We start from the raw sequence: 27,746 nt of genomic DNA, 5'->3' as shown, positions 1-27,746 counted from the left end.
TGAGTTAAAGCGACCCGAGACTTCCATTTCTCGGCCCATCAACCATGACAATTCGTTACCATTCATACCACAACCCACTCAAGCAAGCCCGGGCATTTGAGTGGCTTAAGCTTGTAGTGCGATTGGGTGTGAAATAATAATTTTTGACATGACATGTTGCTTGGCATGCTTTTAAATATAGCGCTTGATAGGATAATTGGCATGAATTTGCGAACTAAATGCATTTTATAATTTTAATCTCAATTCCTAGTTTGACGGATTTTTTATTTAGCATGGCGTTGAGTATGACTCGTGTATGTCATACTTTCATGTGCTCCAAATCGAATATTTTTCCAATAATATATCGTCTTGGGCTAGAAATTTATTCGGGTCCAATCATGGATTTTTTGGGCCTCAACAAATGGAAGCTCCTCTTGCTCCAACACTAAAGAAAACACCAGGTGAGAAAGGAGAAAATAAATCTGATTTGATTTTTGCAGATTTATTTTTTTTGGCAAATCTAGTTTTTTAGTAGATCTGGGCCTATTTGATTTATAGCAGATATGGGCAGATCTAATTTTCCTCACTTAAATCCATAGTACAAGGATAATATAGCTATTTAACACACACAAATAAACTAAAAAATAACTATTAAATTAAAAAAAATTGACAGCTATCAATTGTTGGGTTTTTCTTAGGTGTGTTTATAATTATTAAATGACGTAGGTTTTTTTTTATAAAACTATGTTAAGAGGGTATATAACTAAATTTCTATGTAATTTTACGCTCACTTTTCTGAGGGCTAGTTGTAGGTTGGCAAGAGTATAGCTATATCGAATAGGCCAGCGTCGTTTCAGCCCAGAGAGGAAGAAGGGACAGAGCACTTGGGCCTTGCAAGTTGCAAGAAGAATAAAAGGGGCGTCCTTTCGCTGCTCCGGTAAGTCTCCGAAACATCTCCGAAATCTTCTTGCTCTTTCTTCTCCTTCTTCATTTCCGTCCTTCTCTTTGATTCGTGTCTTCAACGCTGTTTTGGATTCGTCTCGAGCGGAACTGTGCCTGACGACGTCGTTTCTGTGTAAACCCTAGAATTTCGTTTTCGTGTCTAGCTGGTGGCAAAGAATTCTTTTTGTCGTGAATTGCTGAATAAAGTTGCGAAGTATGTGCTACTATACAATACTAATAGGTAAAGAGTAAGAGATGAATTGATTAATGAAATGGAGGTACAGTACAGTGCTATGAAATTGGTGGGTTATGAGTGATGAAGGCCATGGAGTGCACTATCTAGTTGATTATCAAATTTTAGTTTAGGAAATGGGTTTTATTTTTATTTTTAATTATTTTTGAATAATTATGTATATTTTTATTTCACTGTGATTGCATGTAAATATTTAGCAAGAGAGGATGGAATTGAGTACTATGATTTATGTATCGGTTTGAAAATGGTTGGGACAGAGCTTGTATAGTGTAAATAATTGTTTATTCTGTTGGTTGTAGTAGGTTTCTTGATTAGGTGAAATAAAGTAAAAAACTGTAGAGATTATACATACATTTTTTGGCATTTATTTTATATTTTTAACATAATTATACACTTTTTGCGGCAGGGGATGTTAAAAATTGAGTAACTAGCAAGATGAGTAACAACGAAGCTTTTGACGGACAGATATTAGCTGACAAGCTCACAAAACTCAACAGTTCACAGCAAAGCATTGAATGTATCCTTCATAAGAAATCCCCTATTTACTACATGCTTTATCTGATTTATGGTGTGATTATCAAGTATACAAGGTCTAATACATGTCAACAATTGAGGGGTCGTATTTGTTTCTCTGTCATTGTATTACATACCTGATCGTTAACATACTTATAAGAATTTCTGGTAAAAGGCGACTTACTGAAACGTGTATATTTTTTTTGACTAGCGTCTTGCTGACTCTAATTGAATATCAATTTACACTTTTCCCTAATTTTAGATTTATGTAGAAAATTGTAATGTTCAAGTTTCTACCTTTCCTTTATGATGTTGTTTTTGGCTGTGGTAACATTGTATATTAGTTGGTGACGCTTCAACTGTATTTGTGCTTTCTCTGTTTTCTATTATGTTCATATTTGTTCCTGTATAATTTTATTATAATGTAAATAACTTCTGTAATTGATTTTTTTGGGGATAAATACTTGTCTTGGTGTTATATAATGTACCGTTTTATTAAGTTTGATTGACTGCACTGTGATGTGTGATCTTTGGTTGATATCTTGTCCACTTTGTTTGCATTTCCTTGAGTAGCTATAAAATTTGTTTCTTATAAAGGATAGTATGTGTGCATGTGTACACCCCTCACCCTTCCCTTCCCTTAACAAAAGTCTTGTTTCTGGTTTTGACAACATAATATCCATTATGAATTTAAGATTGATGCATTGGCGATGTGAATATCAGCTAATCGGTCTTTTTTAAAATCTCAATTTGTCATAATGAGCTTTTTATTTTTTATTTTTGGCTTCTTATCCATCATGCAGTTATATATTAAAAAATTTCTTTTCCATCATGACTTCTCTAAGCTAAAATCTTGATCCACTCCTAATGGCTCCATTCTTTCTTTATCCAGACTTGCAAACCTATAGCGCTTTTCATACTGGATGTTCTAGAAAATGTTCTAGAAAACCTTTAGCGTTCTTTCTTTGTTAATACTTTTGGTAAACATATTCAACAATAAATTGATTTCTTGATGTACTGATAATACCTATAGCTGTTAATATTTCATCATAATTTGTAGATGTATGTATTTGTAACTGATCACTTAGCTCCAACATTAATGTTTATATTATGCGTTTCTTTAAACATTTAAACAGCTCTGTCTCGTTGGTGTATTTCTCACCGAAAGAAAGCAAAACAGATTGTTGAAACATGGGATAAATGTTTCAATTCTTCTCAAAAAGACCAGCGTGTGTCTTTTCTATATTTGGCTAATGACATATTGCAAAACAGTAGGCGAAAGGGCAGTGAGTTTGTGAATGAATTCTGGAAGTTCCTTCCTTCAGCTCTGAAGCATGTTTATGAAAATGGTGATGGACATGGAAAGAAAGTTGCCACAAGACTGGTGAGCATCTTTATGTTCTCTTAATTCATTGTTTTAACACAACAGTAGTAGTAAATAACCTGTGAGATTAGGTTATCAGGTTAGTTGACCTGAGACTTCAATATTAAGTCTTCAGTACTGGGCCTGAGCAACTGAAAGATTCTGTATTCTTTGCCTTTTGATTGTAGCGGGGTCTGATACTAAGTCCTTTTTTGTTGCTCTAGCGGATTTCACTTGCTATGCTGCTGAGTTTGCACCTTCTATCCATGAATAAAATTCTTAGTTTGCTCCCACTGTCCTGGAAGACTAGCACCTTTTATTCCATGTAATGGAATAGAGTGAACCAGTTTAGTGTCCGCTCTTAGTTTTGATTCCTTTTAATAATTTGTGCCTAGCAATCTGGTCTCATTACTTAAATCCTTAAGGAACTTTTTTCTTTTGGATATTGTATTTATTTGTTTGCATTTTTTTGTTCAGGTTGACATTTGGGAAGAAAGGAAGGTTTTTGGGTCTCGAGGGCAGAGTCTTAAAGATGAAATGATGGGAAAGAATCCTCCTGCTCTACCTGTAAGCAATGGAAAGAGTTCAAATCCTATCAAGATAGTGAAGAGGGATGCACACTCAGTTAGAATTGTAAGCCCCTGGGGTAGTAGATATAGCTGGTTTATTCTCAATTTTCATAATTGTATTCCTAATTATTGAGCTTGAACATGCGTTATTATTCTTCTAAACCTCAGAAACTGGCTGTTGGAGGTCTGCCAGAAAAAATACTTACCGCATTTCAACCTGTTCTTGAAGAACATCTTAGCGAAGAAGCTGCTTTGAACAAGTGTAGTGCCGCTCTACATCATGTGGGTAAAATTGATGAAGATGTTGAAAATACCTTGACTCATGGTAAGACCTAGAACCTTTGGTTACGTTAATTAATGTTATTTACATGTAACTTTGGAGAGAATGATTGTCATGGAACTAGATGACAAAATGTAAGACTCTTATTATGGTTTGAAAATTGAAGTCTTGTTTTTTCTGACTTCAATTATTGAGTTTTCATATAGCTATAAAAGTCATTTGATTACCAGAAGTATATTTTATTGCGTTCTAATGGGTGATACTCTTGTACTGTGGAAGGAGGCACCTTCCAATGCCCTTGGATTTGTCTGTCAGGGATTATTCTCTTCTCTGTTGAAACTTCTTGTTGGGAATGGGACAAGAATTCTTACTCTGGAAGATACTAGGGTATATATGTTCCTTAATGATTATACATTTTCTTTGAATCATAATCTGGTTCTATCCTCCTTAGATTCATACTTTCCTTCTTGAGCCATGTCTTGGAACTTAATCTTTCTGAGGAACCCAAATGATAGGGAGTTCATGGGTGTCTCAAGTTTGTTATCTCCTGCCAATAATATCACTTTGAGTTAAACATAGCCTGATAGAAGACATTGGTCTGGGCACTTGAAGTACGCTTCGAAAAGGTCCTATGTTTCATTACCTCATTGCTGCCCCTTTTTAAAAATATCTGGTGAATCGACTGAGCACATCAATCCACATTGGTACTCCACTTCACAAATTAGGGTCAAGTTGTTGCATGGTTTCACTTTGGAGTGGGTCGTTCAAAGAAATTGCTCCCATTGTTGACAGAGGTCTTTCTCGGGGCAGGGGGGACCAGTAGCAGTGCCTTTAAAATTTTGCCAATAGGGGAGTCTTTTAGTTCAGAAGAATTTTTTAAGATAGGAAGGAGTTGACTTTTAGTTGGAATGAATTAGATTTCTTGGTTACTTGTGTGCGCCTTTTTTGAAGCTTTTTAGGGATGTTGCAGTTAAGAGAAATTCATTCTGATTGGTTTGAGGCTTGTATTGAGTGTGGTTTTGCTTGTATTGCATCTATAGTTGGCGCGGTCGAGGTGGACTGCTTGTCCATCTGATGCATTTTCTGATACTAGTTTCGGCACTGCCGTATTTCTTTATCTTTTTGGTTAAGATTGTTTAAGAAAACTTCACTGAGTTGGGTAGCTCCAGCATCATATTATTCTCCTTTTGTGAAAGGCATAAGTTCTTTTTGGTGGTGGAAAGAGAGGTGAAGTATTAGGGAGATGCTGAGTGTTGGTTGTGTTTTGGGCCTTTCCTTTGGAAAGAAATAGGAGGATCTTTCACAGCCTTCAGGGGTCAGGAGTTTGTTTTGTTGTGGATGTATATGCTTTTGGGCATTCTTATGACCTTCCATCTCTTCACAATATTTGGGAAATTCAGTTCGTTTGCAGTATTTTCAGATTGGACGGAGGATGTTGTTTGGGAATCATTCTGTATATATTAATTTCTTGTCTTTTGATATGTTTTCTTTTAAAATTATATTAAGGAAGGTTAATTTCTTATAAAAAAAGGTATCTGAGAGATTTTAGATTACAGATGAATAATTGCTATGGTTATAACTTATGTTATATATTTTTTTTCAGGTTAGGGTCAGGTCATGATGTGAATTCATATTCTGCATTTTTCTTTGGCTATGTACATTTTTCTAATTATTGGCAATTAGGTTTTTTCTTCCCCTTTTTTTAAATTTTTTATAAGAGGATCTAAATAAGTGCCCTTACAAACCATTATCATGAAAACAGGAAGACTTGATCACAAATTTAATTATAGGAAGAATGAATTAGCAACTTTTCTTGTATGCATAATCGTAAAGAGCTCTAATGAATCTCTCAAGTAACCACCAAGTGATTTAAAAACTCTCAGATTGGCATTAAAGATTTCTATCTCTTTTTATCACATTATTTCATTCTTTATTTCCTGAGACTAGGATTATCAGTTAGGGTTTATCTGCACTATTGGCTCACTGTTGAGAACGTTGTCCAAATTATTTGTTGTGTGAATTATTATTTGTTCCACGAATTGTAATGCCAGGAGGCTCTGCTCAGATGCAAATTATGCAATTTTAATATACTGAGGAGAAAATTGAATTTTTCCATGACATGTTGTTACTATTAAGGTTGGCCTGATTGTAGTCATCTACCTACTGTCTAGAGCTCAATTCTAGGAGTCAGAATTGTAAGTTTCAAATTGAGAAACAATTCCTAAAACAAGTATAGTGAGTATCCATTTCTAGGTATTAGTAGTAACCTTGTAATTAGTTTGGAATGTGCTTCTGCTAGGCCCTGGAATCTACACCTATGCTTGTGTATGCTTTTTTGCACTTAAATTTTGTGATTTAAGTGAGTGAGTGACTTTAGAACAGGTTTTTGTTATGATATTATGATTGTGATATCTAAAAGTTGGTTATTTGATAAATGAAGCCATTGCAATTTCAAATTCAAGTTTCTATTTTCAAATATTTGTTCAATGGTCATGGGTAGCAACTTGTAACTTGCATTGCGAGCTGCGGATCATGAGTTATATGTCATAAGTCATAGCTCGCAAGCCATGGCCCACGTGTAATGATCTGTAGACTGTAGGTCATGGGCCATGAATCACAAATCATGGTTGTGGGTCATGTGTTTTAGTTTCTAAGTTAATTAAATTTATTTGAAATCCTAAAGTCGAAAGCATTACACTTTAATTAATCGAAATATGGATTTATAGATCAATGGATTTGAAATCCTGATAGTCCATCTGAATAGGTCCTTAAGGCCAATGAAATCCCCTCTTTTGACTTGTATGGTGATATTTACTCTTTTTTTTTTTTGGGTACATGCATGTAATAGTAATGAAGACTGTTGAACTGTTTGATGCAGTCAGTAAGATTCATAAAGTTCTCTTGTTCTTCATACACATAGAAGAGTTGCTGTTAACTTTTTTTTTTCTCCTTTATAATCCTTTTTTGAAATTTAGTTTTTGATTCCTACTAAGAAACTCTAGATGAAATTTGTTGAAGGTCCTCATTTATATTGTCTTAGTACCATGATTTTTAGTGATTTTCCTTGTTATAAACTGTGTTATCAGGAACTCAGCAGGGATCTACATTGTTGGATGATTTAAAAGAGCAGGAAGATGTACTTAATCAATCTGTTGGTCAGCTTGAAAACGTGGAGGCAACAAGATCTGCCTTGGTTTCGCAGCTTAAAGAAGCACTTCAGGACCAAGTAATATTTTTTTTATTGTTCCACTTATGTTCACACTTCTGTGGTTTTGTTTAAAATTTCAGATATTGATGGTTGCTTTCTAATATAACTTTTACAGGAATCAGAGCTGGAACTTGTTCGCACTCAGTTGCAAGTAAGAGTGAACTAGTCTTTACTTGCCCCTTTTAAATTCATTAGTCTTTGCGTCTTGGAAATGGTGTTCATTTACAGAGCTCTTATAAGTGCATTTACGAGTGTTTTATCAGTGAATGTCATTGAGCTCAGCTAGTTGCTCAACATCAGTTCCTCAGAATCTTTTGTAGCTAGTACAACTTGTGGTATTATCAACCCTGGGCCTTGATTCAGTTCATAGCGGGTTGGTTATTTAAGACATTTCTTTTTCTTTCTGTCTTGAAATAAAAACCAAAGATTATGGGTGGTTAGATTAGATGATGTTTGTGGTTGGAATAAGAATTAAATTGTTGGTTTTTTTGTAGGAAGAAGTTGACTTTAAAGAAGAGGACACTGGGAAACTGAATCTTGAGTCATATATGCATTTATACATAGAGAATAGAGTATCATAAATTTGTATCAACTTTAGGTCTAATTAACATATGCGTTTAAATGTGTGCAGGATATATAGATGTGAAGTCATATACAAATTTTTTATTATCAATGTGGATCTGATTAATCATCAGTTTTGTACCAATAGTTATAAATTTATAGGAGAAATTCATTAATGCTCCTAAACTCCAACCCATGTCTCATATTGGTTCCTAAATTTCAAAATGCGACACTTAACCTCCTGATATCATTAGTGTGATTAGTTGGATCTTGATGAAATTCGTTAGTTTTGTCATGGAAGTTATCACAAATTTTTAGGGGCATAATGGCCACACCGAGGAAGAGAACAAAATTTAGATGGCTTCTCCATTTTACTACCTGGTTTGTTGACCATCCTAGCATTATAAACTTCCTAATCTTTACTACATCCATTTCTTTGCTTTCGTGTAAATGTTATCCATGATAAAATAAATACAAAATAAATATACCCCACCACCTTTGCTTTGAGTTTGTAGTGGGGAGGGGGAACAAAGTGTGATTTGGAAGATTGTTGCCTGGTGAATTTCCTTTGTGCTCAAGATTTCCTCGTCTATTCAGACTGTCTGCTGCTCCAAGTTATAGGGTGGCTGAGCTCACAGAGGGTTGGGGAGGCCAAGTGGATTGGAATTTTCGATTCTGAAGAAATTTATGAGGAGGAGATTGAGGAGCTTGCAGCACTCTTTTCAGTTATGAAAAATGTTCAGCTGTCAGCACATAGGCCAGATAGGAGGACGTGGAAACTGGATTCATTAGGGGTCTTCTCTTGTAAGACGTTTTTAAATTTTCTGGCTGATTAGAAATCGCTTCCTGTAATCCAACCTGCTAAACTAATTTTGGAAATCTTATGTTCCTACTAAGGTTTGTGTTTTGTCTTGGATCATAGCTCATAGAAGAGCAAATAGTTGCGATATGGTACAAGAGAAGAAGGTTCACTGTTTATCTTTCTCCCTATTGGTGCATTTTGTGCCAGAAAGAGGCAGAATCTGAAACTCATTTCTTTTTACGTTGTCCAAATGCATTGAGGCTGTGGTGGCGTTTAGTGAGGGAGGCAGGGTTTAATTGGGTAATTCTTTAGCCCCCTTCAAACATGCTTTGTGAAATGTAGGTATTTTGGTGGTGGAAGGCTAGAATTGTGTGGAATTTCACTGTGTTAGCTGTCTTTTGGGTAATCTGGTTGGTGAGAAACAGAAGAATATTCGAGAACTATAGTGGGTATGTGGAAGAAAATTGTTGGGAAAGTCAGGTTTTTGGGCCTCCTAAGGCTTCTCTTTTTGCATCTTTTTGGGATCCTTCATTTTATGTGATTTTAATAGATTGGCGAGCTGCTGTAGGCCTTAGATTGGCGAGCTGTTTATTTGTTTTTGCTCAGCAGTCTTTAAAGCCTTTTAGTAGTAGACAAAGTTGGGTAATCTTTTGATTTGGATTATGGATTTTCTTTAACTACTAGAATTTTAGAAGAAATGGGTGAGGAATAAGCATATAAATTAAATTAAATCTTCATCTGGAATTTGCTATTTCAAGTTTTAGGGATTTTAGTTAATGTTTTAGTTTTTTTTTAGTTTTTTATTTATCAATGGGGGAGGGGGATTTGAACATGGGACCTCTTCCAACATTGGGAAGAGAAGTACCTCTAGACCATGAGCTAGTTGATCAACGGGGGATTTTAGTTAATGTTTTGATGCTAGCGAATAAACATGAATGTTCAAGAATGGTCCCATATTCGAAAGTTCTCTTTGTTTTGGAAAGGAAGAATTCAGTTTCAAGCTTCTTGTGGAATCTTCGATGATGACAATTTAGGCTCAAGGACAAGTCTTTTCCAACCTGGGGAGTTTGATGCAGGGGCATCTACAAGGCTGCTAGCGAATTAGGATTAGGATTTATTAAAATTCCCAAATTAGCTAGAATCGTAGCCTAATAGGATTAGGATTTTTAAGTAGTCTTAGTAGGAATACAATTTATTAGGTATAGTAGGATTAGGTTTTCTTAATAAGCAAGAAATAGGAATGCTAGGCTGCTGTACTCTTAGTATAAATAGGCTCTTAAGATACTCTTGTATTTAGTTTTTAATGAATATAATTCCCAGAAATCAGTCCCATAACACACCATTTGGGAGAAATGAATGGAATTATATAAGAATGGGATAAGTTAAACTTGAGATGTAAGCTCGCATCTTAGATGATCTTTAATCTCGCATCTTCTTAAGTTTACATTTGGACCTGTCCATGGACAATGCTTTCCTCATTACAATATAAGATTTCTTTTTTCCTTTTAGGCCTTTCTAGGTTCTGAAGGTTTATGTTGATGATGTAGATTGTGAACAACCTAGTTTGCAGGGATGATTGAGCTAATTTAGGTAAGTTGGTTGATTGATTTGGATGTTTTCTAGCAATTTTTCATCGACTCTTTTATCCCTAGTTGTATGGAGGCTATATACGACCATCTATAGTCCTCAGTTGAAAATATGATCCTATTCCAGTTTCATAATTCACTTTTCAGCTTGAAATCCGATAAATATAATCCTTAGAGCTAAAGAAGCATCTACCCGTACCTACTTTCTCACAAAATAAGAAAAGAGGAAAAAGAAATATGGATAAGGTCTCTCTTACTTCTCTGTCATGGGTTCCATTAAATCTTGTGGCACGGATATTGTCTCAATCTGGTCTCATTTGGATATAGTATTCGATCTCACAATCTTGCTTGAACTTCATCTGACTTTGATCTCATTTCATTTCTGCTCTTGCCTGGACCTCATATTGGTTCTTGTCTCGCTCAGATCTAGTCTTGGTTCTTGCCTAGCTTTACTTAGGGACCTACTGTGGCTAAAGTGGCAGAAAGGACGCCCTCTTCTTCGTTTCTTTGGCTAGCTATAAACAATACAAAACTGAAGAATCTTAACCACCCTCATTTGGCCCAAGCTGTCAAAGTTTTTGTGGAAGATGGTAGACTTGGTAGTGATTTTATTTGCAGTAAGCTGGGGGTAGTTGATATCTTCTCTCCAGCTTGAGGGGATCAGTGATGTTGGCTGTAAACAGCCTTATGTGTAGGGATGGTTTAGCTAATTTAATTGCTTTGATTGAGCTCATTTGGATGATTTCTGGGGTTGATTTCTAAGAAATTTTCTTCTTCGAACTTTTAATTTATGGAAGGCCGTAGGCTGTGCATATTACTAAGTTGAATCAATCAGAAATATGATCCTCTTCCTCTTTCTTACTTTTCCTTTTAAGAGTTTAAAATATTATTAAATTAAAGTGGACGATTCATGCTAAAGTCCTCATGGATGATACTAGAATGACAGAAATGTTTGCTGGAGCCCTATCAATGTTCCAATATTCCTTTTTCTCCAGTCGCAACAAGTAGTGCCATTGCCTGTCTTCCAAATTCTCCATGAAATAGTGACTCTGATTTAGGTAGCTCCCGTTTTAACTCCAAATAGCAAGTAGAAAGTTACAAAGTTCCCACGAGACGGATGAGGCAACAATAATAAGTTGATTACTCTCATGCCCCAACATCAGTTCACAGTAATATGTCCTCTCCTGATTAAACTGTCAGCTATACCTACCTTTTATATGGACCTTTTGTTTTTGTTTTTACACTGACGTTGTAGTCATTTCGTTTTTTCAAGCTATAAATCTACTGCTGGTTTGAATATCTGTTAAAAGCCGTAACAATTTCCATGAGAGACATGGTCTATCTATGTATGATATAAGTTCAGGACAGAGGATACCAAATAATATCTTATAATGCAATTCCCTTGGCACTTCCCATCACATTAAACATGCGAACATGCAAGTATATATGTGTACCTCTAACAACTTAAGTTTTAGGAACAGTAATAAGTCAATAAATTTCATCAAGGTATCAAAGCAAGTATCCAAGTTTGAATTATTAGTGTAACTCATTGGAATTGACAAAGGTAGGCAACCCTCCACCAATTGTGTATTTGCTGCTTTGCACTTTAGGAGCCAGGCTAGATGGCATGTATATCATTCTCATTCTACATACAGTAAATGCCATATTCTTTTGTTTGTAGGTGAGCTTGTGCTGCTTTTTCAAATTTTGCATTGTGAAAACTATATTAATATACTGGCTGCTTGGATTAACAGGAATTATTTATTGTCATGCAGGTTGCTCGACATCAGATTGAGAAACTGGGTAATATTAAAAGACGACTGACTTTGTCCCCGGTTGTTAATCCCCAAAGCAATGTCACTAACATGACAACTGAATCTACAAGGGTGTTAGAACCAAATTTATCATTAGTGCAACCATCTGGCATCCCACCTCAGCCTCCAACCCAACCTGTGATTTCTTTTGCCTCTGTCAAAACTACTGATGAAGAGAACAAAAAGGCAGCAGCTGCTGCTGTCGCTGCTAAGCTAGCTGCATCTACATCTTCTGCCCAGATGTTGACCTCTGTTCTTTCATCCCTTGTTGCTGAAGAAGCTGCCTCAATGACTGGTAGCCTAACGTCAGCTGCATTTACTTCAGGATTATCCATGTTTCCTCCAGAAAAACGGCCCAAGCTTGAGAAGCAAATGTCTGCATCTGAACTTAACAATCCTGATGTTGGCAATACAGCCTATTTTACTCCTCTACAACAGCAGACAATGACCAATGTTCAACATGCACCACCGGCAACCATGCAGCCTTTGTCCCAAGCTAACCAGATGCAAAATACTTTTGGTCCACCACCCCCACCACCTCCAGCACCATCAGCATCTCCTGCAACTCCACCAGCGAATCAATATGCCCAATCTGCTGGTCTCATGGTGGGTGTAATGCCTTACGGATATGGATCAAATACTCTGCCACCTCCACCCCCCATACCTCCGCATATTTCAATGGGTTTGTCGAGGCCAGGTCAGCCGCAACAGCAGCAGCAGCAGCAACAACAGCAACATCAGCCTCAGCCTCAGCAGCAGCAGCAACAGCAGCTGCAGCCAGCTACTGGAGGTTATTATCGACCACTGGGTATGGGATTCTATGGGCAAAGTAATCAGTCAAATACACAGCCAGTACCTCGACAGTGAGTTCCTACTTATTTTACCAAGCCAGAATTTCCTATACTGGATTGTGAACAAAACCAGCCAAGGTACCCATAACTTTTGGTGACAAATTCATCTTGGAAATCAATGGAGCCAGTGGAATTTCTCAGAGGCATTGTGTTATTATGTAAATTAGTAGAGAATAGTGTCTTCTAAACATCTAGGTCCACCTCCCCATGCCAGTTTAAGCAGTCAGTCTCCTTTAATGTATGTCTAGTAGAAAGGAAGTTTCTCGGTAGCTATATTTTAATTTGACATGAAGTGCCTAACTTGAATGTACCTGTGCAAACTTGATTGGCGCTGTAAACAGAGTTTGGGGCATCACTAATGTGTACTTTAATGTTGGATATGGCATGCCTAGCTAGTCTCTACTCTCTTCAGCCATTTGGAGATCATTTTGTTGAATCGAGTGGGACAATGTGGCAGTGGCTTTGTTGGTCAGAATGTGGATTATAATACTAGTTAAGCAATATAATTAACTATATGCGTAAAATTTTCAACGGATTTTTAGCTTCAGAAGTCTTCATAAGAGCAAGCCCGTAAAGATTTGCTTGGAATAATGTCTCAACATGACTCGTGCATTTTCTTTTGCGATAGTGATAATTTTTTTCTCCCAAATACACGCATAAATAAATATCTCAATATTTGTCTTTTTTAATACAACCGATGGTAGAGACTATTGGTCTATCAATGTCTATTGGGGTTCAAATTTGAGACTATTGGTCTATTAATGTCTTTTTTCACTAAGCTACATCTCGCTCACTCTCCACACCTACTATTGGAATGCTTGGTAATGACTTGGGTGATGTGTTACTAACGTCGTGGGTGGGTGGTCGGAGGACATGAGCTAGTGCAGATGACAAAACCAGCGATTTGTTTGTCTCATGGGTGGGTGGGATGCGTTTTGACGAAAAATTAGCCAGTGCAGTGGTCTGTGAAGGTTAAATCACACTTGTGTTAAGCAAGCAGAGTAGTCAAGCCAGAGGCAAAAAAAAAGCAAGAAGCGGTTTTTGTTGGATCGACGGAATCACGTGATAATTTTTAATATAACGGAACAACACGGATCAAATTAATATGTTGATTAAGAAATTTAAGACTAAATTGATTGATTTGAGAGTTAAATGCCGAAAATGATGCCTTATATAAATATCTCAGGTTAGCAAGTCGTAGCTGTTAGGCGAGCGTTGCCCTCTTTAATTTCTAAATTATTATTTTTCTGTGACATCTAAATTCTAAATCCTTAACCCAAAAAATAAAAAAATAAAAGTGCGGGGCACGTTATTGACACGTCACCTCGGCGGTGTTCGCATTGAATTGGCGTCAAACTCAGGATTGAGAAAGTCATGTTGAGCAATAGCAACACTGATCTGATGAAACAAATAAAAGGAAAACGCAGACAAATGGAGAAACCATAGATTTATACAGTTCACCTTATTTGTTTGCTTAATACCATTTAGAGAAACGGAAAAGTTGAGAGCTTATCGATTGTCTAGCAAAGAATCAACAACAAAAAGCTCTTTCCGTTTGGGATCCCTTGCCAAACCTAAAGGTAACGTAAGGTAAGCCAACAAGCCTCTGTCTTCTCCTTCTTCTGCCTAGTTTTTCTTTTTGGTATTTCATCGTTTTTTTTCCATTGTAAACTTAGATTATGTCTCTGAATTGGCATATGACACAAACCCCTGTTGTATTTCGAACTAAATCCCAGTTATTTCAGTCTTAGGGTTTATGGGTTTGAAATATTTGGATGTATCGCAGTAACTTGGACATTTTGTGCACTAGTTAAGTAGTGTGAATTTTAGTTGTTTTAAGTATGTATTATTACTAAGTTAAGTGGTATATGAATATGGGTTATACGTTTATGGGTATGATTTGGCTTTGAATTTGGTGGCAAGCTGTTGCTTTAATGGAAATGTGGAGAGATTCTGTCATTGGGTTGTTTGCAAGTATACTTGAGGATGCTGCATTTGGCTCATAACAATGCTCTTGATGAAATTCTTTGTTTGAAAATTCAGGCTGATATAGGAAGCGTCATGACATCAAAACTTTGCGGAAAAGGCTTCATCATGGGGATGTTGATGGGAAAAAGAATGAGCATTTAGAGACATCAGGGTCAGATGATCTTAATGAGCCTCTACTGGGGAATTATTATTCAGATACGCATGCTGAGGTGGGGATTTTAATTGTTCATTTACATGGAGAGTGGGGACTTTGTGGTTGATATCTTTCTTGGATTTACCACAGGAATCCTCACTTGAAGAGACCTGCAATGATGAACGGAGAAAGGAACACCTCCATTGGACCCTTCTGTTTTCTCAGTTGGTTGCACAGTGGGCACGGTGGTTAGGTAATCATAATTTTGGTGTCAAAAAGACTTATACTGTTTTACTGGAAAGGTTCTTTCAACTTTGTTAACAAGACGCCAGGCATTATATAGCTAGAATTTTAAAACATGATCTAACTAAATAAACTGAAACTGTTAAGTTTATTTCATTTTTGACCTGATTATGGAAGTCATTCTCAGAAAGGTACCCACTTGATAACTAAACCATTTGATTAAGTGAATATTATCCCTGATCAGTTGTTCCAGTGCTTCATCGAACTTCAAATGTTAAGTTACTGAATTGTCTCTAGAGAGTGGCAATTTTCATTGGACGAGGTAAAGAACCATGAGGAGTATTCAACATTCTATTGGAGAGTTCAATTTAGTTAAAAATAATATGAAACAGCTTATGGTAGCAGATATTTAGCTTGTTTGTATGTGCTTTTAGAAAGGTTAAATGAAACACTTCTAGATGACCAAGAGCACTTTTGGCAACATTTGGAAGTAATAGGTAAAGTTCTTTCTAGGTTTTAAAAGAACTTCCGAGTGATTGCCCATTAAGCAATTGAATTTTAATAATTTTTTTGTTGTGCTTCTAAGGCCCCGTTTGGGATTGCTTTTTTTCGTTAAAAACATGTTTCACTTTAAAGTTGAGCAGTTTAAGGTGTTTGATAAAAATAAAATATCCCGATTATTTTAAAAGTAGTGGCCTTTTGATAGAAACTTTTAAAAGCATGCTCCTTTTAATTAATTTTTTTAATTCCCAAAATACTGTCATTAATTTTTTTCAATGACACCACCTCCACCTCCACATCAAACTCCACCACCTCCACCACCACTTTCACCACCTCTACCACCACCACCACCACCGCCACCACACCACCACCACCGCCACCGCCGCCACCACCACATCCTCCTCCGTCACAACCACAACCACCACCTCCTCCTCAAGCCCCACCACCACTACCCGCAGTTCCACCTCCACAACCGCCATCCCCACCACCACCGCTACCACAACCACCACCTCCACCTTCATCACCACCACCACCACTATCACCACTTGATTAGCGCATAACACTTTCAACATCATGTTTATTTTAGTCATTATTCACAATTACAGCAGTTTAATATTAAAATTTACCAAACAATTTGACACTGCTTTTTGTACTAATTATTTTCAAAGCACAACAAAAACAACTTTTTAAAAAAGTGACAGCATTGGCCCTAACAAAAGCGCTTTCAACAAAAGCGCTTATGAGCGTAAGTACTCCCAAATAGGCTCTTGCTCTTTTGCATTTATCTGATCACTGTTCATTCTTTGTAATTTATTTATTTTCTTTATACATTCAAAATGTACTGTTATTTTTGTAATTATATATTTCCATCTTTTTCTCTGTAGCAAATATTGTTCTTGGATCGGGATCGCTTATTGGGCGGCTTTTGACCTTCCCTTCAACTACACAAAATGGAAAAAGCACTAAGTTGCTTGCACCACCCCTTAGTCCTCTGCAAGTATGTCCAATAAATGATCTGATCTTTATCTCCAAGGAGTATATATTTTCCTTAGATCCTAAATGCATGAAAAGTTTAAGATGAAGCCTCACATTTCAATTATCTAATACTATCTTATGAAATGTGTTTTTGCTGTTGGTGGATCAATTATGAATTTGTTCCATTTTTTTAATCAACCTGTCTATAATATAACATTTAAATGCGAGAGAGTACGCTAATTCTTGATACTATGAACATTAATCTTTTTTATATTTATTTCAATGGAAGTTTGTATAATGGAATATTTGGTCTTTCAGGCACTTAAACACAACTGCTTACTCCTTAGCCATCATTTGAAGTGGATATTTGTACTTCATCTTTTCTTTATCTTTTTTTTTTTTGGCATACATTGTGCTTTTATTGTTTGAAGTGTTCAATTTTCAAAAAAATTGTGTAATTTGTATCACTAATATACTTTTAGTTCTATATCCTACATCTTAAATTTTCAGGAATGGTGATAAACCGAGAAAATGTAACATGGTATCAAAAAGGGGAGATTTTTGAGTTCGAATCCCTGCAATTGCTCTCTTAATTTATGTCGTAGTTTATTTGTTGGGCTCGTTTAATTGTTATCTCGTATAACAACCACTTAAGCTTTCTGCAGCAATGGGATGTCAACAATTCTGTTGTTTGTATAATTGAAAAGCATATATTGCATAATGTAGATTTGTATATATTGAAAACATGGTTCACTTGCTGTTGGTACTTATGTCCTGTAGGAAGCAAGACTCAGAAAGCTGCGACAAAGGCTTGAAGTACCCTTTGATGGCTCTCGTGTGGAGCATCAAGTAGGTCTTTTATCCATTTGATGTCATTTTTGATCATTTCTCAATTGGTGTTACTAGTAGTACTATATCAAACATAAAGATCTGGATAATGATAATAATAAAAATAAAAATAAGATCTGGATAATGATAATAATAATAATAATAATAACATTTTATTTATTTATAGTATTATCAGTATTTTTATTATTGCAGTTAATGTTTGTATGTTATTATCATTGTTTTTGATTATTTGGTTGGAGCGTTAATGCTCAAAAGTGCCTAAAAATATGGCTCATTGTTCAGAAAAATTAAGTGTTTACGGTTACAACAGAGTGAGCAATGTAAGTTGAAGAGTAATAAGGAAAAAGACAAAATTTATATATATTGTAATAAAGCAAAGTACTGGTTTATTGTACTGTTGTGGGTGCGGGCGGACTAGTATATTTTATTGTCCGAGTAAATTTTTAACAATAGAAGGGTTGTCTGTATTTTCATAAAACCTTGAAGTAATTTTTTGGTTTTATCTCCAGTTTACTCAAAATGAAAACCTCGAAGTAATTACTTAAGTTTTTAATTGCAGGATGCACTTTTACAGTTATGGAAGTTGGCTTATCCAGATAAGGAGCTCCCACCTCTTAAATCAGAACTTTGGAAACAGATGGGATGGCAAGGTTCAGACCCTTCAACAGACTTTAGGTACGTACATAAAACAAAATGAAAGTATCCTTAAGTGAGTCATATGTATTTGGTTTTGTTTTTTCATATATCTTTTCTGAATAAATTGATATGATAACAATAAATTTCCAACCTTATTTGTAGAGGCGGGGGATTTATATCATTGGAGAATCTTATATTTTTCGCCCAACAGTATCCGGTTCGTCTCTTTCTGTCTTTTTCAATTATAAAAAGTTCTATTTCATGTTTGCAACATAGATTTCACCTACTAGATCATAAAAACTTGTATGTCCTAGATATGTTTCGCTGTTGGTTCAAGCAGTATCTTTTTCTGTTTAATTTATTAAAGCTCGGACCATCCAGTTTCTTTGGCCTTTACTGTTCTGGTCACTTATGTGATTTCATTTGTCCTAGTTTAAAACCGGTCTTTTGACTTACAATGAACATATATTACTGCATAAATAAACTTCCATGGCAAGAATTAGTGTACCTACTCCTCTTCCTTTGAGTTGGGATTTCGGGTTTCATAGTTAAGTAATCATTTTATTCTGTGTTTCCACAAAATTCGTGAAAGGATTAATGAGTTTCTGATTTTATCCTCTTACAGGAATCATTCCAAAGATTGTTGCACAAACAAGATGGAACTAGAGCTGAGTGGGAATATCCCTTTGCTGTAGCTGGTATCAATATTTCTTTTGTCTTGGCACAAATGTTGGATCTTCAATCAGGTATAATAAATTTTCAAATTAGTGGATATTACTTCAACGTAGTATGACAATGGTTGATGAGGAAATGGCAGATAACTATTTGATGACAAAGAACCATATCTTAGTATTATTTGATGACTCGTCACTTATTTTCCATTAATCCGGTTTTCTCAAGAATTTACTTTTTTTTTCTTCATCATATTCTGAATGCTGATGCTTTGTTTATAAAGAATAATTGGTTATATCTTTCTTGCAGCAGAGCCAACTAGTTTGGCAGGCATCCGTTTTGTCGAACTGCTTCAAGAAGATGAAATGGCATTTGATAACCTTTATTGTGTAGCCTTCCAGATGATGGATGCTCAATGGCTTGCAAAACGTGCTTCCTATATGGAGTTCAATGTAAATGGTTCTGTCATATACTACTATGTTTGCTAAATTCAGATGCAAGCTTATATTATCCTTCCTACTCATGTCTTACTGTCAAATTTTTTTTCCAGGATGTTCTGAAGTCTACAAGAAGTCAGCTAGAGCGTGAGCTTGCACTTGAAGATGTCTCAAGTGTAAAAGATTTGCCAGCATACAATATGTTGAGAAGATGATCTCTTATTCTCTTTTGGTTTTTTTATTTTTTCAGTTCTCATTCCTGTAATTCTTCTTACGTTCTCACCATTTGTAATATCATAGAAGAAATTCTATCTTCAAAATCCAGTGGTAACATATTTAATTCATTGATCCAAGTGCCTTATCATATTTTATTTTCTATTTATTTGTCGCATCTCTCATTGGGATTCCTTGGTCAATGTCCTTATATTCTCACACTAAGAGGGTTTGTAGGATAAGGTTTCTCAGCAACAGTAGGACAATTAGGGAATTTTAAGGTGAACTGTACTTTTCGAATTTTTTTTTTTTTGTCTTTTTGTCAAAGTTTGGAAGGGAAAGTGTGGGGCTTTATTATTATTATTATTTTTATACAGGCTCTGTGAGATGGAAAGCTTGTTGAATCTGTTGCATCTTTACCATGAATTCTAAAGCATGTTCCTTTTTCTCATCCAAAAGGGAAAAGAGAAACAGACATTTTCTTATGTTTTTTTCAGAACAAAAAATAATTTATTGTTTGCCCTTTTTTAGATCAAGAAGATAGATTGCATTTATAATTCAGGCACAAGGGCTATCAGCCATAAGAGCTAGTACAAATACAAATTTACACAAGGTTATTACAAATATGAAAGCGCACTAACAATAAGAGGGCAAAAAAGTTACTTTTGGTTTCTGTGATTTATCACTTTTACCACTAAGATTCTTGTGGCTTCAATTTGAAGCAATTTAAGGATAATCCTCAATTTTTGTCAAATTTTTTGAACTTTTGTTACTTGTGGACGGCTAATTTAGTCAACAAATTATTTAAAAAAATCAATTCTTCTAAAGATAAACAATACAAAATGGAAAAATCAATTCTTTGAAATTACAGAAACCTTAATGGTAAAAATACCAAAACGACCAAAAGTGACTTTTTGTCCTTCTTTTACGGTTTCTCAGGGCTTTTACTGTGCTTCTAATTCTTTGCTTTAAATGGGAAATAGCGGGCGAATGGGTCTGGCGGGTCTAGCTTGGATTCGTCAATCGTGCAATAACGCTTTTTTGGTAGAAGTCTATGCACTGTCTCCCACCCGTCATCACCCGTGTCTCTCCTCCTACCTAAACCACCACCACTCCACCCAAATCAATACTATAGCTACCACCATTTCAAGAAGACTTACCTCACCACTCAACCCAAAACAATGAGTTAGCCTTGTCAAGGATTCACACGCTTACTAATATATTGTTTTTAATTTTTTAAAAAAATTATGAACATTCTTCTGAACTTGATATGTTATTGGACGCACTTACGTTGTTAAGAAAAATCCAATAATAAAAATGTTTATTTTTTATATGAGCGATTGGAGGAGGGGGGGTTTACACAAATATTTATTAGGTATCAGGGGGTTGCAAATCTCTGCTCACATGGGTTGAGGTGGAAGAGCTCAACCAATTGAGCTATACCCCACTGGTGGTGGGACAAAAATTTAGTTGAAGGGAAAAATAGTACATCATGCATGTGTCCCGTATTGTATAAAATTTTTGTATACTGCCCCTAATAACAACACAGTTAAATTCTTTAGTCACATCAACACAAATATATTGATCTCACATCTTTCTTTTGTGGAGTGAGCTATCTAATGCGTGTGTAGAATGAAGGGAATATTGCGGGAATGATGTTGTGTAGAGATTTCTAAAAACTACAATCAATTTTTAAGAGTATAAATCACCTAGCAAGCCATATTTAATATGAAATCAAAGTAAGAGCGAAAGCATTAAATAAACTAGGGATTCTATTTGGGCCTAAATTCTGCGAGCCCAATCCATTTATGCGGCCCACAAACATGAGCACAGCTTGGGCTTGATATTTAAAAGAAACCGAAGAGCAGCCAATGTCAATTTTTGACAGCCACCGAAGTTACCTTGAGTTTGGGCCAGTTCTCAGCACGCTCAGTCCATTTCTATCAAGAGGCCCATATACATAACATTCGGGCTTTTTATCTATAGGGAGTAGAAATAAACTAACACAGTTTTTGACTTCTCAAAAATTCACACTGTTTGATCTCTACCCCAAAAGCGAAAAATTAGCAAATCTTTTCTCGAAAGAGCCCTACGTGAATACCTGACTTTGAAAAGTAAAAAATTTCAACTATTACAGAGGAGCTTGATAGGAAGTTAATCAAGGCAAGTCTTACAAGGAGACTTCTCTGAATCTTTGTAGCCAAAAGATCAAAATCCCTTTCTATATACATAGAAATTTTGCACCAGAGAAGGTGTCATTTCCAAGGGATAAGCAAACTACATTTTCTAAAGAGATAAGTAGGGAACATGGAGTTGTTCATCAGAAAAAGAAAACTAACCATCATGGTAGATTGCCTTCTTACAAAGGGCAGTTGAAGAATAAGAAGGGATTAGATTTTCTTTTAGGAAAGGCAGGAAAATAATCACCACAAGAACTGACTGTTGATAGTTTTTCTGCATGAATAGATAAAATCCCCTTTTTTTGGCATTTAAAATAAAAGATCTTTCTTTTGGAAAATCTACTGCCCATTATTAAAAGATTAGAAAGCCCCACTTCAGCATTTTCTATAAATATGAGAGGAGGTGAACAGATCAAGAGGACAACAAAAAAAATCAATCAAGACAAAACTCTCAAAATCACAATTTGACAAACTCAAAAAGATCCATTGATCTCAAAAGCCTTCAAATACTGAAGCAACCAAAGCTCATTGAGCCGCAAGAAACAAGTCAACTAGAATTCAAGTTTCGATTTGATTCGATTCAGAGAAAGCATTTTACAAAGCTAGATTTCTCTCATTACAAATTTGGTTTAACATAAAGCCAAGTCAAGCAGAGCCCGGGTCTTTATAAATATGAAAACCTCAGCAAATTTACAGAAAGCTTGGTCAAGCAAGCAGCACCATAGCATAGCTCCAGCTCGGTGATCATCAATCCAACCACTTTTTCCCTCTCTAGGTGAAGAGGCCTTAATTCTGCCCGTTTAGCAAGCCTTCCATGGCCTGAAATAAATTGAAGCTCTGCTAAACTCAAAATGTTGGTATTGATTTCCAGCTGAAACTCATCAGTTGAAGGCATTGACGAGCCAATCCAACACAGATACATCCAATCCAGCCGGTTCAGAGGCGTTATCTAGGCAGAAATCGAAGTCCAACATCCTGTTGTCTTGCTTCGGAGTTGTCATTTCATTTTTGAGTCTTGTAATAGGCAATTTTGCCTAAAATAGTTTGTCTTCTTTTGTCTATTCTGGCAAGAACTACCCATTTTGTATTGTGAAAAATTATGAAGTCTTCACCAGTCTGAAGTAAAGAAAAGAACTTACTTGGGAGATATTCCTCACCCAAATTCACAATCGCTTGTTTAGAAATCAATAACTTGGGACGCAAGTTATCTATTTTTAAGAAGTCTGCTAGGGTTTTCATTGCTACAGTGACACGCTCATACACAAAAGAAAGTTGACTTGTTGACCACCGATGGTTGTCAAGCCAATGGGGAACTTTACCCTGCCATCACAGGATTAAAATCAAAACGGGTGAACAGATTCATGCAAGTCTCATTTGGTCCCAATATTTACAAGTCTATGAAAGTTTGTACCAAAGACTCTCTAAATCCTATTTGAGAGAAAGATAAGATGTTCACACCCTTGGAACGAATCTTGAAACCAAGAATGGTGTTCAAGTAAAGGAAGTGGTCCCTTTGTTGTTGGCTCTCCCTTTGATGTTGATTCTACACCTTGTAGCTCTCCAAATAGGTACAAAGATATGCACCTCCTCAAAGCTCTTCACCAAGGATTGAATAGGATGAGAGAATGAGTAGACAACAAGTAAAGAGTGGTGCTAGCACCCTCACTTGATGTGATAGATTGAATGGGTTAGGGAGAGAGAGCTTGATGTTTTCTCTCTTCCAATTTCACCAACTTGAAAAACATAGGATGACAGAATTACATAGCTACACACTTACAGGATCAAAAATGTCACAAGAGTGACAAAAATGCCCCCAAACCCTAGTGTAGCCACACACCCCCTTTGTGTGTCATCTTTTGCTATCTTTGTCCAACACATTAATCCTATAATGTGTCACATATGTGCCTAAGTCCATATGATCAAATCCTTTTTGAATTTCCAAGTCACATGGGACCTTTAATTAAAGTTTCATAACTTTAATTGAATAATTAAATTAATCTAACCAATTTAATTACTCTAGTGACTTGACTAATTCAATCACTCACTTGTCTAATGAGTGTTGGTCCCAGTCATCCTTAGTTGACCGTGTCAAGTGTCAAGTCAACCGTTTGACCTTTGACATTTGACTTTCACATTGACTTTGACCAAGTCACAAAATCATTCATTCTCTTTATAATTTCCCAATTGATTCCTTTTGGGTGTGCGATCTTATAGGTTCTATTTAGCGAGGTAGTGAGTATTAATGATTCACTCTGAATCAAGTGTGAATTGTATCCCTCCATATAATTCTCCCTCTTGGCGAAGGCTAATTATAATTAGTTCTTACAGGGCTTCCACAAGCCATGAGTGATACCTAGCAGTGTGTCATGGTTACCCAAGCTAAAAAGAATTCATTTAGAGAACCTAGTCAGTTTGTGATTACAATGCAGTTCGATCCTTCTCTAATTCAATACTCTATGTCATATTCTTGGGATATGATAAACTTGTGTCAAAATACCTAATATGACATCTCTAGATTATATGATTCAATTTGATGAAATTGCAAACGTTCTTGTTTCAATTTCCATCCAATATTTGGGCCAAAGATTCACAAATCATATCTTTAGAGTATTCTCTCTTCTTACTAAGAGCAGAGATTCCTTGTTGTACATTCACCTATCTTTACGTACACGTTGAGAATCCTGAAGAACACCTTTAAGTCACATCATTTTGATACGACCGTATAGTGCTCTCAAAGAGAAACAACATATACACAGGACAACTGTGAGGTCTCAAGTTTAAGGATTAATTTGCATTATCACAACTTAGAATTCTTTGTTTGACACTTGTGAGTAAGGCTTCCATACAAGAATTCTAGAGTTGATTGTGTTCAGTGGACTCCATCTTCTATAGAGCACCTTCACATTTGTCTCGGTGTCTCTACACAAATGACTTGAGACTAGTCATCCTCCCAATTGAGCAGACATAATGTGTACCAGTCTTTGTGGGTCACCATTGTCAAATTGGTGATCCTATGACCAAAAATATTTTAGGATACGATATATATATATATATATGTATGGGAAGGTCTCATGCATCTAACTTCTTAATTATTGTGATAACATGAGTGCCATAAATATCACCAAAACCCCTGTGTAACACTCAAGGACCTATATAGGTTAGGGATTCTATTATGGAGGAGAAGCCATGTATCTCGTTGGAATTTCTTAGAGTTTGGGTACTGTGGACATAGTCGAGCAAAGATGGATTTTGAATTGATAGGACTCGACCCGAATTTCCCCTCAGAACTCGTGTCGAATCTGGTTACATATTCCGGCACTCGAACGGTACCGGACCCACTACTAACTTTACACCTCTCACCCAAAATTTTTAAGAAAAATGGGTCGAGACTTCTACCGAAATTTCAGCAAAGTCTCCCCTGTAAAATGGACTTTTCCCAAATTAACACCTATAAATAACGACAATCTAATAATCCCAACTGGCACTACACACAAGATAAGGCACACACAATTTCACATGGCCTTTGGCCTCAAATTCAGTCCTAAGTGGGAAATATCAAAGCAACTACTGGAGTTAAATTTGCAAAGTTAGTTTCAAATAAACAACGAAAACGAAAAAATGAAGTTTCCTACTAGGTAGAACTACAAGGACTTCATCGACGCCTTGAGTAGCTTATGTGGTCGTCCGAACTCTGAGCTATCTACTTCATGGGGGCGCAAAAGAGTAAAAGTGTGAGTGGACAAAAAGAAAGCTTTTCTTGAATGTAATTATATAGAACATACTAACCCCTCTGTTTTGGAAAACCTTTGAAAACTTACTAAAAACACAAGCAAATTTATGTACAGAAAAAAAATAAAATAAAATACACATGTAGGTAAAACAATCTCAGAATTAACTGGAAAGTAAAGTTTCAATCAATACAATATGGTATTTCAAACAACATTTAAATCCACAATATCGAGTATGTAACATCTCGATCCAATTTTAATCATTTAATTAATCATTATAAATTTATTTAATTTATTTGATTATGAAATTACAATTTTGCCCTCAAGGTAGGGTCATTTTGGTCACTTTTTAATCTGGTAGGATTTTGGGAAAATGAATGGCACTATGATGTAGATCGCGTCGAGATGAGTCCATAAACACGTAGTGAGCTTAAATTGGAGTTGTAACGAAGAAGTTACGCTCAACGGAAGCCTAGTGGCATAATCGTAAATATTTCAAAGTTCGGTTTTAAAATCAGATTTTTCTTCTCCCTCTCTCTCTCTTTCTCTCCCCCTCGAGCTCACCTCCTCCACTAAGCCATTCTTTGGCGGCTAGCCTCATTCGGCCACCAAATTGGCGAGACTGGTACCAAAGTGACCGACTCACTTCCCTCTTTCGACCCCACCTCATTCCTGTGGCAACCACCACCTCAATTGTCGGAAAATGAGAAAACTACCCGATTTTTACGAAATTTTTTTGACGTTCATTCCGACAATTCCGGCCTCCAAATTTGTTGATCCAAGTATGCTTTCTCACCCTCTCAATGTGTTCTAGCTGATGGTTGGGTTGATTAGGATCGATTTTTGAGTTTTCAAACGCGATTTATTGTTTAAAATTTGGCCAATTTTCGGCTTGTGTTTCTAGCAAGTTCCAGTCACTTTTTGGCCATGGTCCAAGAACAAAAGTTGCTCCACTCATTGTCCTGATCACGTAGGTATAGGTATTGATGGGTGTTTCGAGAATTTTATGGTCGCCGAAATTTCTCAAGATACCCACGTGCTGGCGGTGCGTGGGCATTGTTTGGGTGACCCATTGGGTCCTAAAATGATCTTCATGTCGTCCCAAGCACGACGGTATGCTCGGATTTGAATTTGGTTATCGTTTGACAGTCGATCGGATTACGCATATTAGGCCGTTATCTAGGGTTCAATATGTTCGGACCGTTGGATCGACTCCATTTCAAAATATGTTGATCTAGATTCCTCTAGGATGGTGCATGAATTCATGGATCCTGAATAGGAGTCCCGGATGCTTAGATTCAATGATTCAAAGATTAGGTTAAATGATAACCATCCGATCGTGCGATCGCGAGCGATTCAACTGTTCGATTCGGACCAAACTTGTAGGACAGGTATAATAAACCTTGTTGAATCCATAGGAACATTTGGATTGAAAATCAAAGTTTTGTGGGCCCCACGGGCCGGGTTGACCAAAAACAAGAAGTTTGACCAACTATTGACACTGGGTCTTTTGAGACCGTCTCATTCTTTGTAAAAGTACTAGAATGGCTTTAGGACCTTTCCAAGGTTGTGTGTACACGTTAAGTTTCTAGGAATTGTGGGTTTGGGTGTACTGTTGAAAACTTGAATTGGTTTTGATATTATGATATTGGGTGTAGTAGTGATATCAGTGGGAAATTGGTTGTTTGCAAATGGGTATTTTGGTTAACGAGGTTATAAAGGATGGCTATCAATTTGGTTTTGGCCTTTAAAATGTGACACGAGACTTTCCGATTATATATTATTATTATTATTATTATTATTATTATTATTATTACACTACAAAAAAAAATAGTCATTTGCGACCAATTTTTCAGAGGGACTCCAAATATCCTTGGAACAAACACTATTTCCGACAACAAAGTATCATTCGTCGGAAATATGTCAATGAGGTGTTCACCATTTCCGACACCAAAATTGCCCTCGGAAAAGAGTTCTTTTGCAGTCGGAAATAACTGTTTTTTAGCGGGAAAAATTGGTGCCACATTTATTTACGACCAAAGGCATTCTTGTCGGTAATAGTTGTGCTTTCTTCCGACGGAATGTTCATATTGTCGGAAATCAAAAGCCATTTCCAAGGGAGCTTCGACGGGAATTAGAGGTCGTCAGAACTGATTATTTATTTTTGAGGGCAATCAGTAGCTCTCGCAAAAGGATGTCTATTTGAGAGGGCATCCAGTGGTCGTCTGAAATGACTATCTAGTACCCAATTTATACTTTTCCACCATTCCAATATTTTTTTTGTTCTTAATATTATTACTATTATGATCATCTAATGTTATAACTTATATATGTTTACTTTCTTTGTATTGACAGTGAAAAAAGATCAATACCACACTAGCCAATGACTAATTGGTGTAATGTGTGGTTACTTTAAATTTATGTTCTTTTTTATATACTAATTACTAAGTTAAACTTAAATGAAGTTTA

The 27,746-nt window shown here is 36.2% G+C and overlaps 2 protein-coding genes across 10 annotated transcripts; both read left to right on the top strand.

Annotated features, from left to right (window-relative positions):
- The first annotated feature begins 757 nt into the window (after positions 1-757).
- On the top strand, positions 758-13,101 carry LOC103339131 (uncharacterized). Of its 2 annotated transcripts, none has more exons than XM_008242415.2 (8): positions 758-916; positions 1,581-1,691; positions 2,824-3,071; positions 3,528-3,683; positions 3,788-3,944; positions 6,986-7,125; positions 7,223-7,258; positions 11,832-13,101. In XM_008242415.2, exons 2-8 carry the CDS (start codon positions 1,610-1,612, stop codon positions 12,735-12,737), a joined length of 1,725 nt encoding a protein of 574 aa, XP_008240637.2. In that variant the 5' UTR covers positions 758-916; positions 1,581-1,609; the 3' UTR covers positions 12,738-13,101. The 2 variants fall into 2 exon arrangements, with proteins under 2 accessions (XP_008240637.2, XP_008240639.2); XM_008242417.2 differs by having other exon boundaries at positions 916-1,162.
- An 883-nt stretch (positions 13,102-13,984) lies between these two features.
- Positions 13,985-19,522, top strand: LOC103339130 (uncharacterized). 8 transcript variants are annotated; one of them, XM_089042994.1, is made up of 10 exons: positions 13,985-14,311; positions 14,765-14,919; positions 14,994-15,096; positions 16,472-16,584; positions 17,343-17,411; positions 17,971-18,086; positions 18,212-18,264; positions 18,673-18,793; positions 19,032-19,171; positions 19,270-19,522. In XM_089042994.1, exons 4-10 carry the CDS (start codon positions 16,538-16,540, stop codon positions 19,369-19,371), a joined length of 648 nt encoding a protein of 215 aa, XP_088899120.1. In that variant the 5' UTR covers positions 13,985-14,311; positions 14,765-14,919; positions 14,994-15,096; positions 16,472-16,537; the 3' UTR covers positions 19,372-19,522. The 8 variants fall into 8 exon arrangements, with proteins under 8 accessions (XP_088899120.1, XP_088899119.1, XP_008240634.2 ...); XM_089042993.1 differs by having other exon boundaries at positions 14,050-14,301; positions 19,029-19,171; XM_008242412.3 differs by having other exon boundaries at positions 14,059-14,311; positions 18,210-18,264; positions 19,029-19,171.
- The last annotated feature ends 8,224 nt before the right edge of the window (positions 19,523-27,746 follow it).

The sequence above is a fragment of the Prunus mume genome, linkage group LG8 (assembly GCF_029339155.1).
Source record: "Prunus mume cultivar Tortuosa linkage group LG8, ASM2933915v1, whole genome shotgun sequence".
NCBI classification, from domain to species: Eukaryota; Viridiplantae; Streptophyta; class Magnoliopsida; order Rosales; family Rosaceae; genus Prunus; species Prunus mume.
The sequence above is the reverse complement of the archived record's forward strand: the minus strand, read 5'-3'. Positions and strand labels throughout refer to the sequence as shown.

What these genes read in the sequence shown, in the direction of transcription:
- LOC103339131 (XM_008242415.2), top strand. Translation starts at nt 1,610, where the DNA reads ATGAGTAACAACGAAGCTTTTGACGGACAGATATTAGCTGACAAGCTC. An exon ending in ATGCACACTCAGTTAGAATT is followed by an intron (nt 3,684 to 3,787) that starts GTAAGCCCCTGG and finishes TCTAAACCTCAG; the next exon opens with AAACTGGCTGTTGGAGGTCT. An exon ending in TGAAAATACCTTGACTCATG is followed by an intron (nt 3,945 to 6,985) that starts GTAAGACCTAGA and finishes CTGTGTTATCAG; the next exon opens with GAACTCAGCAGGGATCTACA.
- LOC103339130 (XM_089042993.1), top strand. Translation starts at nt 16,538, where the DNA reads ATGGAAAAAGCACTAAGTTGCTTGCACCACCCCTTAGTCCTCTGCAA. An exon ending in CACCCCTTAGTCCTCTGCAA is followed by an intron (nt 16,585 to 17,342) that starts GTATGTCCAATA and finishes TATGTCCTGTAG; the next exon opens with GAAGCAAGACTCAGAAAGCT. An exon ending in AATGTTGGATCTTCAATCAG is followed by an intron (nt 18,794 to 19,028) that starts GTATAATAAATT and finishes TCTTTCTTGCAG; the next exon opens with CAGAGCCAACTAGTTTGGCA.